The sequence below is a fragment of the Giraffa tippelskirchi genome, chromosome 2, assembly GCF_054371585.1.
Source record: "Giraffa tippelskirchi isolate mGirTip1 chromosome 2, T2T-mGirTip1v1.2.pri, whole genome shotgun sequence".
NCBI lineage: Eukaryota > Metazoa > Chordata > Mammalia > Artiodactyla > Giraffidae > Giraffa > Giraffa tippelskirchi.
The window spans coordinates 91930601-91948293 of NC_137276.1; the positions used below are offsets into that span (position 1 = coordinate 91930601).

The window sequence follows — 17693 nt, forward strand, 5'->3', positions numbered from 1 at the left end:
AATAGACACACATAAATATATACATATCACATACCTTTGCTGCTTGAACTGTGTCCAGCTTCCTTCTAAATCTTTCTGAAACTTAACCTGTCCTTCATCCTGGCCCGTGGCCTTCCTTCCTTTAGCTTCTCTTATGCTTTTTTTCCTACCTTCAGATACATTAAGAATTGATACTCAACCACTCTGGACTAATATAGCCATGCAGGTTTTTTATAGCCACATATGTTTTGATTCTTCTGTACCCATGACATACTGATTATTTTATTTTGAATATTACCCTGAGAAATATGCTTTTATTTCTTTAAAAATTTTTATGTCATGATCTTCTATATTCATTTCCTAGAGGATAGCTTTAGGTTTCTTTATCTACTTCTGTTATAAAATCTCTAATAAAAACATGTCTTATTGGGCTTTCTATCTTTGCTATTGGTGGTAAAGAGATTCTTGTATTTTAAGATTTCTTTTTCTTTTTAAATTACCTTAGATGACAGTTATATAACTTAATAAAATCAGTTGATTATGACATGAAAATAAATTGTCTAAGGTTAAAAATGGAGTGTGTGAAATGAACTGAAATCTGAATGGAAAAACAGAATTTAGATGAGCCTTGTAGAGTGAAAAGACTACAGAAGATAGAAATGATAAAATTCAGAGTAAGGATAGTTTGGCTATATAACTAGCTTAGTGGAATGAGAAAGTGGTGAGTGGCAATGAAATTAGAAGTCTCATATTTGAAAATCAAAATATAACAAGTATACTGTAACATATCTAAGATGTGAAAATTTACTTTTGCTTTGCTTAGAAATTTTAAATTGTAATAGGTAAACAAATATTATAAATATATTAACAAAAAGCTACATTGATATTAGTTCTTACATTTCTATTACACTATTTTATGTTTTCACAGCATTTGATGACCAGTGACGACTCGCCAATTATAGAATATTATCCACCTGATTTTAAAACTGACCTAAATGGGAAACAACAGGAATGGGAAGCTGTTGTACTGATACCTTTTATTGATGAGGTCAGTGCATGAAATGGTTATGTATACACTTGTAATGAGGTCAGTGCATGAAATGGTTATATATACACTTGTATTTTAATTAGAGATTACTTCACGTAAATGAATGAGCAATGGATTTTAATCACCATTTGTGTTAATGAGTTTTAACTACTCTCATCTTCGTTCTGTGTATCAAAATTTCTGTGTATGCTAAATATAAGGAAGCTGGCATTGCTTTACTAATATTAGACCAAATAGGCTTCAGAACAGAGAGTATTACCAAAGATCAAAGACTTAAATAACACTATAAACCTACTTAACCTCCTTAATATTTGTAGGACAGTATACCCAGCAACTAAGGAATACATATTTTTCAGCAAAAGACTGTTCACTAAGATTATTTGATAAAGCATAAAAATGTCTGAATAAACTTACAAGGGTGAAATCATAAAGTGAATGTTCTCTGACCACATAGAATTAAGTTAAAAATCAGCAAAAGATCACTGAAAATTTATAAAAATTTTGAAATCAAATAACACACTTCTAAATAATCCATATATTAAAGAAATTTAAAGGAATATTTGAAATGTTTTATCTGAATGATATTCTAATCAATTCTCTCTAATACTGTACTAGGAGTCCACTGTATTAAGTCAAAGGAAAGAAATAAAGGCATGTAGATTAGAAAGGAAGAAGAAAAATTGTTTTTATATGCACATAGCATTACTACAAAAATAGAAAATTCTAAGGAATCTTCCAAAAGATACTATTAACAAGTAAATTGAGCAAGGTCAAAAAATATAAAATCTATACAAAATTCAATTGTGTTTCTATATACTAGCAACAAAAAATTGGAAAACAAAAATTTTTTAAATAAAGACTTTTGCTTTCAATAGCATTAAGAAATATAAAATACACATTTATAAATTTAACAGCATGCACACTGAAAACTACAAATAGTGTCGAGATATGGAGACCTAAATAAATGGAAGAATATACCATGTTCAAGAAATAGAAGATTTAATATTGTTAAAAAATAACCTCTTCCCATATTGATCTTTGGGCTCAACATAATCCCAGCAAAAATGCAGCAAATTTTTGTATAGAAATCAAAAATCCAGTTTTAACGTTTTGATGAAATTGCCAAGTATCTAGAGTAGCCAAAACAATCTGTAGGAAGACCAATACTGAAAGACTTTCATTATCTGATTTCATGACTTACCATTGGGCTAAAGTAATCAAGGCAGTATGTTTCCTACGTCATAATAGACATAGATCAGTGAAACAGAATAGAGGCCAAACAACCTAGATCTATACTTGTCCAGTTAATAAATTTTCAATTAAGACATCAGAGCTATTCAATAGGTAAAGAAAAAGCTTTTTGACAGTTGGTACTGAAACAGCTGGCTATATATGTGGGTAAAAACCTGTACATTATTGTCCGGAGCAAGTTATTTGTGATAACTCCAAACTGGAAAAAAATTCAAACATCTTTCAGTGAGTGAATGGATAAAAAAATCTGTAGTACATTCATGTAATGGTATACTACTCAGCAATAAAAAGAACTATTTATATAAACAATGGATGGAAAAGAGTTCATTTGACTGAAAAAGTCAATCTTAGAAGGTTTTATATGGTTCCATATATGTAATATATTTGAAATGATGAAATTATTATAATATAAAACAGGTCATTTGGAGATAGGGTGTGACTGTAAAGGGATAATGCAAAGTAGTTTCTTTACAATGATGTGACAGTCCTGTATTCCAGTTTTAGGGGTGGTTACATGAAGTTTCCCTGGAGGCTCAGATGGTGAAGAATCCACCTGCAATGCAGGAAACCTGGGTTCTATCCCTGAGTTGGAAAGATCCCCTGGAGGAGGGCATGGCAACCCACTCCAGTATTCTTGCCTGGAGAATCCCCATGGACAGAGGAACCTGGCAGGCTACAGTCCATAGGGTCCCTAAGAGTCAGACACAACTGAGCGACTAAGCACATTGAAATCTGAACAAGTCTGTAGTGATGGTGTACCAGTGTCAATTTCCTGGTTTTGATGATGTACTATGGCTGTATGTAAGATGTTATCATTGGGTGAAAGGTACATGGGAACACACCATACTAATTTTGCAAATTCTTCATGTTTTTGCTATTGTACACAATGCTATGATAAAAGTACTTATGTATTTATGTATTCCTTTTGTTTGTTAATACATTCTTATGTATTGGTAGTTTTATTTTTATAAGGTAGAATCCCCAAAGCAGAAATGCTTGGTTAATGGGAGTGTATGGTTTTTGTTTTAATTAATTTTACCAGATTCCTTTTCAAAAAGACTGGTCTAATTCACACCATCAATACTTGAGAGTACCTACTTCTCTGCTTTTCTAATCCTGAATGTTATTGTTTAATTTTGACCAGTCTACTGATGATAAAGAATGCCATTTTATTATTCTTCAAGTTTATTTTTATCTGACCCCTAATTTGATATATTTTTATGTATGTTTTTCTTTTGCATTTTCCCTTTTATAAATTGTCTGTTTATAGCCTTTCCCTCATTTTCTTTTTTTTGATTTTGAACAACTCTTTGTATGCTAGGAATATTTTTTCCCAGTATGGCATTTGCCTGTTGATTTGTTCATGACTTCTTTTATCACATACATTTTCTTTTACTTAAAAAAGTCTTTTTCCTTAAAGTGGCTAGGCTTTTTTCTGCCTTACTTAAGAATTTTTCACTACAAATTATCAATACTTTCCTAAATTTTCTTCTAATACTTTGTTGTCTCATTACTACTTGTTTTGTATATAGTATGATATTGAAATATATATGTGCTTTCTTTCCCAGCTGGACAAAAACATTATTTAAGTATCTGGAATACTATGTTTGACATATATTTGAATTTGTTTTTTGACTATTTATTTTGTTCTTCTGGTCTGTGGTCTTTTGTGGTGTCAATGCTTAAGTGTTTTGCTTATAGGTGATTTTATAAAAAGTGATAGGATCTTGTAAGACAAGGTCTTGATAACTTTTCAGTTCACACCTTTATTCTTCCAGTATGAACACTAACATCATTTTTCCTTTGAAAAATATATTTTAAACCATTGTGATTTTCATTGGAATTGCATTAAATATAAAAGATGAACATTTTTATATTAATGCACATTTGCAATGTAAGAGATTAAGGAGCAGTGAATTATAAATTCATATTTAAATTTTGATTCTCTGCTGTTCTTATCCACACTTTAGTGGCTGCTGTTGGAGTAATATTTTCAGAGAAATTTGTAGTGACAAGAAATATTCTAGGGCCCTTTGAAACAAGAATAACACATCAATTTTTCATGTAATTAAATTGAAAAGAATTCTGTTTTTGCTTTTTAAGAACACAAATAGTAATTTTGTTTTTTGAGGGAAAAGATTCATTCTATATGTTAAGATTACAGAATTTTTATGTTTTTGACCCCTCTCTTCAATCTTTATATTCAGAAGCGATTGTTAGAAGCCATGGAGACATGTAACCACTCCCTCAAAATAGAAGAGAGAAAAAGAAATCAACATAGTGAGTGCCTAATGTGCTGGTTTGACAGCGACACAGAGTTCACCTACCCCTCTCCATGGCCAGAAAAGTTCCCTCCCGTAGAGCGATGCCATGCAAGGTAATGTTGTGTGGTAATTCTTCAAATATAGAGAGTGCAAAAAAAATAATAATAAAATTAACTTTTAAAAAGCTTTTGAATATCTATTTCGAGAATTAACAGATAATTTATGACATTTGTATGCAACTGATAATGAATTACATCCAACTTTCCAAGGATCGTAGCATCTCTGTCTGTCTCAGTTGTTTCTGTAGTTCTCTGCTTTGGTCCAATTCTACTTCTCTGTTTCTGTCTTCTGTTTAAGTTGTTCCCCATCCTACTGCCCCTGGCATCCCCCACATTGTATATCTCTTCTCTTCCTCAAGAAATGTGTGAATTTTTGTTTTCATTGCCAGTGTCTGCTCCCAGCATTATTTGACATGCTATGACTTTACCTTTTACATTCCCTAACCACCCAACAGGAAAGAAGGAAAACAAGAAATAAAAGAGCTCCTCTCTTTTCTTTCCTCAAATCCATTTCAGTCCATTTCTTCTTTCTCTCCTTCATTAAAAGTTTTCCTTGTTTTTTCTCTTTTGTCATCTTCCCTGCAGTAATACCCAGATGAAAGTTGAGTTGCAGATAAAGTAAACGTCTCTCCATTATGATTTTTCCTTTTCTTAAAGCAAAGAGAAAGATGAAATAGACATTATAAAGTGTTTATTTTCCATTCTGGGTTTTGGAGCATGGAGAATGTAGAGATTTATAATATGTGTTCTATATTCCTTTAGTGTAAAAATCATATATACATGTATAATTTATATATTTTATATATATTATATATTTATGCATATATATTATATGTATTTTTAAATAAATGGGAAAATTTCCACTTAGTATGTTATAGTCATGGTTGTGTCTGAATCAGTAACAATGGAGAATCTGCTGCTTTATATTTTCTTTGTCTTAAAGGACAGATTGTTATTCTCCTGTTTAAAAGCAAGGATAACTCTTGCAAAAATACTGAAGGGATGCTGAAAAACTGTGATTGCTTGTAATGTATGAATTTTAAATCAAATACCTTGATTTATTTTCTAGGTATAAAATAATATCATTAGATGCTTGGCGTATAGATATAAGCAAGAACAAAATAACCAAGGTTGACCAGAAGGCATTATATTTCTGTGGATTTCCTACTTTGAAACACATCAAACACAAAGTCAGTGGCTGTTTAGTTCAGAATTTTTTTACTTTATTGAAAGTGAAGTAATTATGGAAAAATAATTAAAAATTAAATTCTATGAATTCTTTTAAAGTTTTTTTTGAAGAAAAGTGGGGTTCAAGTATTCCAGCAAAGCAGTCGTGGAGAAAACATGATGTTGGAAATCTTAGTGAATGATGAATCAGATGAACTTGTAAGTATCTTCTTTATTGTATATTATGCATAAAAGTGTTCTAGCTGCAATGTGTTTGCCAAAGTGGTATAACATGTAGGAACTCCAGAAATTCACAGGAAATAAGGATAGAGTAAAGAAACATTTACACAGATTAAAGGATGTGTATAATTGTGACATAATGAGCAAAAAAATGCTGGAGGAATTTTGAAAAGGTGAGCTGTGTGAATTTAGGTCAAGTACAGATCTGTAGATGGGAATAGGCTTAAGCAGGGAGCTAACAGAAAGATTATCACAAAGAGGAAAAAGGAGGGGAAGGGTATGTCAGTTGAAAAAAATAACATGAGCTGGGAATTATAGTCAAAAGTAAGTGTGATATTAACACATTATCTTTTTAACCTTTTTGTATGTCTGAAATTTTTAATGCTTTTTCTTTTTTTAGAGTAAATGTGATGTATTTGAGGAGAAGGAATAGATAAACCTGACTGAAGCAGAGGACTTGTGTTGGGAAATAGTAGAAGATAAGGTTGAAAAAACAGATTGAGGCCAGATTATGGAGGACCTTGAATACCAGGCTAAGGAATTTGGACTTATTTTTTCGTGACTGTTATTTTGAAATTGGTATTTTCATAAAAATTAATTTGGTAGCAGCACAATAGACTAAATTGCATACAAGAGAAATGGAAGAAAATGGAAAAGCCTGTAAGTTGAGGTTGTGGTTATAGAAGCCTTAGATAATAAAGACACAAACTGTGAAAGTGGTAATAGATCTAGATAAACAAGACTAAATTCACAAGTTCTGTCATTTGTTCAAAAATAGGGGATGAAAAGAAAAAGAAAATATTAAATATGACTGACTCTAAATATCAGACTAATCAATTGAAAAACAGTTACTGTTTATTGGAATAAAGAAGTCAAAATGGGAGAGGCACTTGTTTAAGGGGATAAATGATCAGTAATAGAATTTTAAGTTGGTTCTAGAACATTTATCTGGAGCTGCCCTGTCATCCTTTCTCAGCAGGGTTCCACAAGAGATTTAAGCCCTAATGCCCTAAGTCATCCATTTGCTTATAAAAATTAAATTAGTTTTTATGCATTTGGAATAGCACTAGTTATGTATCGTCCTTAGGAGAATTGGCAAAATCCCTAGTCAAACTGTTTTTTTTGTTCTGTGGTTCAGATGAAAAACTTCAGTCAAGAAAGATGATTATACACAGTTGAATACGTAGAGCTAAGGCTTGGAGGGCAATAGGGATATGCAGGTCATGAGCAGGGAAGTGATGGCTGGGGCCTTGGAGCTGACTTCCCTGAAAAAAGGGAATTCTGAGGGTTCAAGGCCCCATTGTAAAGAAATACTCACAGGTATAAAGGGTGGAAAAGGAGCCAGTAAAAGTGACAGTGCTCAGAGAAGAAAGAGAATGATTCCCAAGTTAAGTAGTATCACAAAAGCATGAGTAGATGGTACATGCAGTTCAAGAAGAGTCTAGGTCTGTGAAAACTAGGTCTGTGAATTTGTCCTTTGGTCACCATTATTGAACTTTGAAAATTCCATTCCAGTAGGTTGTTGGAGGCAGAAGTCCAGTTCCTGAGTACTAGTCTGCGACTAGTTAGATGGGAAGTAAAGGTAGCAGATCTTAAGGCCTTAGTTCAGAAGTTTCTCATTGAAAAGAAGGCTGGAAACATAGCTGTAGTTAAAGAGGCAGCTTGTTAAGCAGAGCAGAGCAGTAGAGCTGAAGAACAATGGAGGTCTTAAAGTCACTGTGGAGGGAAGGGATGTGAAGAAATAAGGGATTTCCTGTAGGGCTTAAGTGAAAGGATTAATCTTGGCAAGAGGATAACTTTTCCTTCAAATGAAGGGAAGTGTGGGAGAATGAAATTAGATGTATAGAAAGGAAAAGTATAACAGAGCCTAATTCTAATAATGTTGAAACTTGTTTTGTCAGGATAGTCATTCTATGTTCACAGTAAGAAATGTCTGCATATAATAAATACAATAAAGTTATCTCCCAAAGCCTAAAAACAGTCATCTCTAATTATTAAAGAAATATTTGCACAATAAAAAGGGGATAAAAATTTTTATTTCAACTTCAGTTTCTACTACAAAGTTGCTGTTGTCTAACCAATAGTAGCAATGTTTCCTTTTAAGAATTTTTACTTAAGATATTTTCATACAGAATATTTATACAGTAATCAGTTGGTATCCATGGGGCATTGGTTCCAGGACTCTCGATTGATCCTAAAATCTGGTGGATGCTCAAGTCTTTTATATAAAATGGTGTTGCAGCTTCCCTGGTGGCTCAGTGGTAAAGAATCTGCTAGCCAGTGCAGGAGAAAATGGGTTCAGTCCCTGATACAGGAAGATCCCACATGCCTGCAGAGCAGCTACATCCATGTGCCAAAAAAAAAAAAAAGCTGTAACATTTGCATATGACCTATATATATCCTCCCTTACACTTTAAATCATCTTTATTACTTATAATACCTAGTACAGTATAAATAATTGTAAATACAATTTGTATGCTATGTAAATAGTTGCCAACATTTGGCAAATTCAAATTTTGCTTTTTGAAACTTTCTGAAGTTTTTTTTTCCCCCCAAAGTATTCTCCTTCAGAGGTTGGTTGAGTCTGCAAATGTGGAACCTATGGATACAAAAGGCTGACTGTACAGCATTTTATAGTTTACAAAGGTTTTTGTGTATATTATTTATCCTTAAATGAATATTGTGAGATAGATGTTACAGCTTCTCATAAAAGAAAACAGACTCGGTGGGATTAAAGGATTTGCTTAACACTCTCTAGCTGAAAAGAAATAGAACCCAATTTTGAACCCGTGGTTTCTAACTTGAGATAAGTCTAGTGTTCTTATTTAATCATACCAACCACAAATGAAATCACATTTCTTAGATTCTTTTTATGCTATCTGATATGAAATAATGAATAATAGCTCTTTTCTAGACATCTGTGCTGTTCTTTTCACTTTTTTCAGTTCCCATGAGAAAAATAAACAGATAATCATGAGAATAATAGAATCATAGAATTTTACTACTGGATGGAATTTTGTAAAGCAACTAATCCAGCTCATTAATTTTACAAATTAAAAAATTAAATTAAGGAGATTGAAAAGCAGACATTGGCTCAGCTAGTTAGAAGCAAAACTAAAAACCTGAGTTTCTTGGTGAACATTATTTCTGTTAATGTTGGCTGTATCATGCATGAGCAGTAATACTCACGTTATAGATCAGTGTCCTTTTGTTTGAAGTTACTGAAATCTGTTTTCTCACCAAGTAATTTCATTTAGGATTAAAATCAGTGGGCTACACTTCACTAATAACTGCCAATGCTGTTGAAGGAATGAGGAGGAGGCAAGCTTCCTAGTGTGATGTTTATACTGTTGAAAAGTACTTAAGTTGCTCGTAGTTCCTATCTAATAAGAGATTGGCAGAGGGGAAGGTTATGTTGGTAAACTTCCACAGGTTCATAATAAATTAAAGAGCAAAGAAAGGCAGATAGGTAAAAACAACTTAAAACTATTTTTTAAAAAAAGGAAAGAGGAAAAAAGCCAAAAATCTAAAGGAACAGAAATCCTAGAAAATGTACTAGAAAGAAAGAAAAAAAGAGTAGTTAGCAATAAAGGCACAACTTAGAGAAATTTAAAAAACAAAATTTGACTGGATAGAGTAATTAAGTTAAAATAAAGCTGTGAAGACCAGTTACTAGCAGGGAATAATTGGCTTGAGCGATCAAATATTTTTATATTTTAATTATTATGGTGGGGTTTTATAGATTTTAAGTACACAGTTATAAACACAAGCCAGTTTTTAATTATTTAATTTTGCCTTTGTAAAATTTTCTCTTGGACCTAAAACAATAATGAACTTTTCTGCTTTTACTTTAAGAGTGTAGAAAATATAGCTTCATCAGTGCTTGGAAAGTCTGTCTTTGTTAATTGGCCTCATCTTGAAGAAGCTAGAGTTGTTGGTGTATCAGATGGAGAAACTAAGTAAGATTTTATTTGTAACTTTTAAAGTGAATATATGCTTTGCTATTTGATGGCTTTTATTCATACATTTTAACTGATACAATATTTGTAAAATATTTACACTCTATAGTGGAAGTGAAAGTTCTCTAATCACACCCTTCAAGTTCAACCACTGTTGACAGTTTATTGTACATCCCTTGAGATGCATATATTTTAGATGCATATATTATTTTTACCCTTCTGCCTTCTTTTCCTTTTAATAGCTTGAAAGTTCCATATCCTAACTCTTTTCTACCAGTTGTCATTGTTAGCAAATATATTTATTTCTGACAAGATTGAATAGCATATGTAACTTTACCTTTTCCATACCCTTCCCAGGTTTCATTTAAATAATATGTAATTTTTACAACACATATCTTCTATTCTAAAGATAATTTCTTAACACTTTATTAAATTTCACAATCATTTTATCAATGAGTATTTAGACAATCTATTCTTTGTCATCTTTTATGTTTATTTCATGTAAACTTGGTCTGACATCTTGTTGTTATTTTTCATGTCTAAAACTTCCTAAAGTAATTTTTTTTCCAGAGAAAATGTAAGGCTGTTAATGCTTTCTGAATTATTACTTATCCAAAAGATTTTTTGTGTTGTTTTTCCCCCATATAGGTTTAGAATTAGAAGCCTTATCTTTTTCCTCAGATCTCTGCAAACATATCTGTTTGTCTTGTCATTTAATTTTGTTGATGAGAAGTCAACGCTAATATGAATCTCGAGGATTCTTTTTTAATCACCAGAATTCACTTCCCCTGCCTTTTTGTTGAAGTTTAGTTTTGTATTAGTTTTTTTTTTTTTTATGGATCATGCTTTTGGTCTAAGAACTCTTCACCTAACCCTAAGCCCCAAAGATTATCTTGAAATTTTTTTTATAGTTTTTCCTCCTTTTGCACTTAAATCCACAATCTATTTTGAATTAATTTTTATATAAGGTATGAGGTCAAGTTTCATATATTTACCTATGAATATTGAATTGCTTGCTCTAGCACTGTTTGTTGAAAAAACTCTCCTTCCTCCATTAGATTGCTTTTACATCTTTGTCAAAAATAAATTGAGCATATTTGTATGGATCTACATTGTCGGTTCTCCATTTTGTTCCATTTGTCTCTCTGTCTGTTTTTTATGCCAACATCACGTTGTGTTGTTACTATAGCTATGTAGTGAGTCTTAACCTTAGGTAGAGGATTCCTTCCACCATTTTTTAATTTTTCAAAATTATTTAAGATATTTTTGGTCCTTTGCCATTCCATATATATTTTAGAATTTTTTTAATATCTATAAAAAAATCTTTGAGAGATTTTGATAAGAATTGTATTAAGCTTATAATTTGGGGAGATTTTACATCTTTGTTGAATTTTCTGATCCAAATGGATCTCCTTTTATTGCTCCATTTATTTTAATTTTTTATTTCTTTTATCACTATTTTGTTTTTTCAGCATACTGAACCTGTACATATTTTGTTAGATTTATACCTACCTAAGTATTTAAAATTTTTGAAGCAACTATAAATGGTATTGGGCTTCCCAGATGGATCAGTGATAAAGAATGCACCTACAATGCAGGAGATGTGGGTCAGGTCAGGGTCCCTGGGTCAGGAAGATCCCCTAGAGAAGGCAATGGCTACCCACTCCAATATTCTTGCCTGGAGAGTTCCATGGACAGAAGAGCCTGGCAGGCTGCAGTCTATGGGGTCGCAAAAGAGTCGGACATGACTTAGCGACTAAACAACCACAACAATAGATGATATTATATTTTAAGTTTCCATTTCCCCTGCTAGTATACAGAAATATAATTGATCCTGTATATTAATTTTATATCCTAAGACCTAGCTAAACTTACTTCCCTGCCGTTTTTCCTTAGAGTTCAGGTCAGTTATTTTGTAGAATTCTGAATTTATGTAGTTGTTTCCTATTAGTGTCATTTAAATTGGTCCTCCATCCCACATATTTCCTGTAAACTGGGAGTTAGGTCAAGTTAAACTTTTTTTCAGCAAAAATACATATTGAATTTGAGAGTATTAATTCTTTAAAATTTTGTATTTTATTATGTATTTATTTTAATTTCTTAAAGAGAAAGAATACTATTTGTTTTTAAACTTTGATTAAAACGTTTTACAAGTCCTTGTTCTGAAATTTCTTTTACAGTTTTAAAAGAGGCTTTTTTTTTTTCTATTATACCATGTAGAAATCTTTTCACTTTGAAAACTGAAACTACTGGAACTCTATGTTAAACCATAAATTTGGGGGTAATTTAATTTTTATTTTAATTTTCAAGGTTTTACTTGGAAGAACCTCCAGGAACACAGAAGCTTTATTTGGGAAGAATTGCACCACCATCTAAAGTGGTCCATCTTGGAGACAAAGAACAATGTAATTGGACAAAAGAAGTACAAGGAATTTCAGAATAGTGAGTATTATAAATAGTATTTAATGTCATTGAACTAGAATGTGGTGGTCTAATGTACTTTTTAACTGATTTTTCACTTAACACTGGGGTCACTCTGAATACTGAGTGCATCTTCATTTTATATATTAAAAAAGTAATGGGTTCTAATTTAAAATAAAATCTAATTAGCAGCAGTTAGGACCTTGTCCAGTTAGTCAGTAAAATACTTCACAATGTACCAAAAGAGGAAGGAAGGAAGGAAAGACATAATCACTTACCCTAGGAATACACAGTAATAAGTTCCCTGAATTTGAGCATAAATTTTACTAACCATAAGGTCATGAATTTCTTGCCCACATGTAAGTAATAAGACGGAACACTCTCCTTTGTTTTTCACCCTTCCCTCCTCCCTACTCTTCTGTCCTCCCTGTATCCAAACCCCTTATGCCCCTGAATTCAGAAATGCAAGTTCTATACCAACTAAGTAACGAAGAAGCTAACCCTGGGTTTTCAGAATGCTTTGCATCCCATGATCCCACTGTAACAGTACCTCTCTTTTTTTCATCCAAACACTGAACTTCCCTAAATCAAGATAGAGTAATAGAAACTGGCAGTGGCACATAAACTGTTGTTATAAATGTATATCCATCAGTCCTTCTGCTTAAACTGTAATAACATCTATTGGTAAATGAGAATTCAAGAAGGTATCCCTTCTGTAATTTAGGAGCTAATACCAAGCCATAATGACCTTATTCTAAAATTATTAAACAGAAAAATTTTAAATGACCATGAAAAGCTATCCAGCATTAAGGAGATATACACAGCTGTCAGAGGGACAAGTAGAGCATTTTTTGCCTCCCAGTAGTGTAAGTTAGATACCCTTGCCATAGCTCAACATTATTCTGAATTTTCTTTTATAACATATAAATACAATCATATTAACAGGTTTATGAGTGTGATTAATGATTCTTTTCATGGATAGTATGCTCCATAAGGATAGGGAACACATCTGGTTTTTTCACCATAATTTAAATTTTGCTATAGAAAAAAAAAATATGTATATATATTCAGTTCAGTTAGGTCACTCAGTCGTGTCCAACTCTGCGACCCCATGAATGGCAGCATGCCAGGCCTCCCTGCCATCACCAGCTCCCGCAGTTTACCCAAACTCATGTCCATCGAGTCGGTGATGCCATCCAACCATCTCATCCTCTGTCGTCCCCTTCTCCTCCTGCCCCCAATCCTTCCCAGCATCAGGGTCTTTACCAATGAGTCAACTTTCCGCATGAGATGGCCAAAGTATTGGAGTTTCAGCTTCGACATCAGTCCTTCCAATGAACACCCAGGATTGATCTCCTTTAGGATGGACTGGTTGGATCTTCTTGCAGTCCAAGGGACTCTCAAGAGTCTTCTCCAACACCACAGTTCAAAAGCATCAATTCTTTGGTGCTCAGCTTTCTTCACAGTCCAACTCTCACATCAATACATGACTACTGGAAAAACCATAGCCTTGACTAAACGGACCTTTGTTGGCAAAGTAATGTCTCTGCTTTTTAATATGCTATCTAGGTTGGTCATAACTTTCCTTCCAAGCAGCAAGCATCTTTTAATTTCATGGCTGCGGTCACCATCTGCAGTGATTTTTCAGCCCAAAAAAATAAAGTCTGACACTGTTTCCACTGTTTCCCCATCTATTTCCCATGAAGTGACGGGACAAGATGCCATGATCTTAGTTTTCTGAATGTTGAGCTTTAAACCAACTTTTTCACTCTCCTCTCTTACTTTCATCAAGAGGCTTTTTAGTTCTTCTTTACTTTCTGCCATAAGGGTAGTGTCATCTGCATATCTGAGGTTATTGATGGTTCTCCCGGCAATCTTGATTCCAGCTTGTGCTTCTTCCAGCCCAGCGTTTCTCATGATGTACTCTGCATACAAGTTAAATAAGCAGGGTGACAATATACAGCCTTGACGTACTCCTTTTCCTATTTGGAACCAGTCTGTTGTTCCATGTCCAGTTCTAACTGTTGCTTCCTGACCTGCATACAGGTTTCTCAAGAGACAGGTCAGATGGTCTGGTATTCCCATCTCTTTCAGAATTTTCCACAGGTTATTGTGATCCACACAGTCAAAGGCTTTGGCATAGTCAATAAAGCAGAAATCGATGTTTTTCTGGAACTCTCCTGCTTTTTCGATGATCCAACGGATGTTGGCAATTTGATCTCTGGTTCCTCTGCCTTTTCTAAATCTAGCTTGAACATCTGGAAGTTCACGGTTCACATATTGTTGAAGCCTGGCCTGGAGAATTTTGAGCATTACTTTACTAGCGTGTGAGATGAGTACAGTTGTGTGGTAGTTTGAGCATTCTTTGGCATTGCCTTTCTTTGGGATTGGAATGAAAACTGACCTTTTCCAGTCCTGTGGCCTGAGGAGTTTTCCAAATTTGCTGGCATATTGAGTGCGCTACTTTCACAGCATCATCTTTGAGGATTTGAAATAGCTCAACTGGAATTCCATCACCTCCACTAGCTTTGTTCGTAGTGATGCCTTCTAAGGCCCACTTCATATTCCAGGATGTCTGGCTCTAGGTGAGTGATCACACCATCGTGATAATCTGGGTCATGAAGATCTTTTCTGTACAGTTCTTCTGTGTATTCTTGCCACCTCTTCTTAATATCTCCTGCTTCTGTTAGGTCCATACCATTTCTGTCCTTTATCGAGCCCATCTTTGCATGAAATGTTCCCTTGGTAGCTCTAATTTTCTTGAAGAGATCTCTAGTCTTTCCCATTCTGCTCTTTTCCTCTATTTCTTTGCATTGATCGGTGAGGAAGGCTTTCTTATCTCTCCTTGCTATTCTTGGGAACTCTGCATTCAAATGGGAATATCTTTCCTTTTCTCCTTTGCTTTTCACTTCTCTTCTTTTCCCAGCTATTTGTACCGCCTCCTCAGACAGCCATTTTGCTTTTTTGCATTTCTTTTCCATGGGGATGGTCTTGATCCCTTGTCTCCTGTACAGTGTCATGAACCTCTGTCCATAGTTCATCAGGCACTCTATCAGATCTAGTCCCTTAAATCTATTTCTCACTTCCACTGTATAATCATAAGGGATTTGATTTAGGTCATACCTGAATGGTCTAGTGGCTTTCCTTACTTTCTTCAATTTCAGTCTGAATTTGGCAATAAGGAGTTCATGATCTGAGCCACAGTCAGCTCCCGGTCTTGTTTTTGCTGACTATATAGAGCGTCTCCATCTTTGGCTGAAAGAGTATAATCAGTCTGATTTCAGTGTTGACCATCTGGTGATGTCCATGTGTAGAGTCTTCTCTTGTGTTGTTGGAAGAGGGTGTTTGCCATGACCAGTGCGTTTTCTTGGCAAAACTCCATTAGCCTTTGCCCTGCTTCATTCTGTACTCCAAGGCCAAATTTGCCTGTTACGCCAGGTGTTCCTTGACTTCCTATTTTTGCATTGCAGTCCCCTATAATGAAAAGAACATCTTTTTTGCGTGTTAGTTCTAAAAGGTCTTGTAGGTCTTCATAGAACCGTTCAACTTCAGCTTCTTCAGTGTTACTGGTTGGGGCATAGGCTTGGATTACCGTGATGTTGAATGGTTTGCCTTGGAAACTAACAGAGATCATTCTGTCATTTTTAAGATTGCATCCAAGTACTGCCTTTCAGACTCTTTTGTTGACCATGATGGCTACTCCATTTCTTCTAAGGGATTCCTGCCCACAGTAGTAGATACGATGGTCATCTGAGTTAAATTCACCCATTCCAGTCCATTTTAGTTCGCTGATTCCTAGAATGTTGACATTCACTCTTGCCATCTCCTGTTTGACCACTTCCAATTTGCCTTGATTCATGGACCTAACATTCCGGGTTCCTATGCAATATAGCTCTTTACAGCATTGGACCTTGCTCTATCACCAGTCACATCTGCAACTGGGTATTGTTTTTGCTTTGGCTCCATCCTTTCAGTTTTTCTGGAGTTATTTCTCCATTGATCTCCAGTAGCATATTGGGCACCTACCAACCTGGGGAGTTCATCTTTCGGTGTCCTATCTTTTTGCCTTTTCATACTGTTCATGGGGTTCTCGAGGCAAGAATACTGAAGTAGTTTGTCATGCCCTTCTCCAGTGGACCACATTCTGTCAGACCTCTCCACCATGATCAGTCCGTCTTGGGTGGCCCTACATGGCTTGGCTTAGTTTCATTGAGTTAGACAAGGCTGCGGTCCACTGTGATCAGTGGCTAGTTTTCTGTAATTATGTTTTCAGTGTGTCTGCCCTCTGATTCCTTCTCGCAACACCTACCCTCTTACTTGCATTTCTCTTACCTTGGACATGGGGTTGCTCCTCTCCGCCGCCACCCCGACCCTGACCTTGGACGTGGGGTAGCTCCTCCCGGCCACCGCCCCTGACCTCGGACGTGGGGTAGCTCCTCTCGGCCGCCGCCCCTCACCTCGGATGTGGGGTTGCTCGTCTCTGCCGCCGCCCCTGACCTCGGACGTGGGGTAGCTCCTCTCAGCTGCCGCCCCTGACCTCGGATGTGGGGTTGCTCCTCTTGGCCGCCGCCCCTGACCTCGGACGTGGGGTAGCTCCTCTCGGCCGCTGCCCCTGACCTCGGGCATGGGGGAGCTCATCTAGGCCGCTCCTGCGCTGTCACAGCCTGACACTCTCAGCCACTGCCCCTGACCTATATAGAAAATATATGTAGTAATGTTGTTAAACTACATACTATGTAAGTAACTATAATACATATTCTATAATACATATATTTAAGTATAAGCATGTATACAAAAATTAAAATTGTAATTTTTATTGTGATTATTTTTTATAATTATTTCAGTAGATGTTCTAAGTATTAATATGGGCATACTGAAGACTGAATCTGTGAGCTAAAAGATCAAGCTGAGAAAGGATCAGCAAACTTTTTCTGTAAAGGCTGGAGAGTAAATACCTTAGGCTTTGTGGATTTTATGGGTTTTGTTACAACTACTCAACTCTGTTGTTTTATCACACACACACAAAAAAGGCAGCCATTGACATTAAATAAATGAATGACTGTTCAAATGAAATGTATTTATAACAACAGGAAGCAGTCTGAATTTGGCCCATGGCCATAGTTTGCCAACCCCTGGTTTAGACTGAAAAATCCCACTGAATGCCTCTCCTTGTCAGTCTCTATTTCCTGTCTTTTTGGATTCACCTGTTCTGGATATTTCATATAAATGGAATCACATAATATGTGACCTTTTCTATCTGGCTGATTTCACATAGCATTTTTAGAGGGTTCATACACATTGTAGT

At 34.9% G+C, this 17693-nt stretch overlaps 1 protein-coding gene across 23 annotated transcripts in view; it reads left to right on the forward strand.

The window, feature by feature from the left end:
• XRN1 (5'-3' exoribonuclease 1) overlaps window positions 1–17693 on the forward strand; it is a 120598-nt gene that overhangs the window by 37528 nt on the left and 65377 nt on the right. For 18 of the 23 annotated variants that reach the window (XR_014076643.1, XR_014076642.1, XM_081569544.1 and 15 more), the window contains exons 15-20: window positions 908–1027; window positions 4486–4655; window positions 5671–5791; window positions 5889–5987; window positions 9864–9967; window positions 12278–12409. Coding sequence is in view for 21 of the 23 variants with exons in the window: in XM_081569544.1 (XP_081425670.1) it covers window positions 908–1027; window positions 4486–4655; window positions 5671–5791; window positions 5889–5987; window positions 9864–9967; window positions 12278–12409 (746 nt within the window). In the remaining 2 variants the exon portion in view is untranslated. Of the gene's footprint in view, window positions 1–907; window positions 1028–4485; window positions 4656–5670; window positions 5792–5888; window positions 5992–9863; window positions 9968–12277; window positions 12410–17693 lie in introns of all 23 variants that reach the window. The other 5 variants (XM_081569531.1, XM_081569526.1, XM_081569530.1 and 2 more) reach the window with 2 other exon arrangements.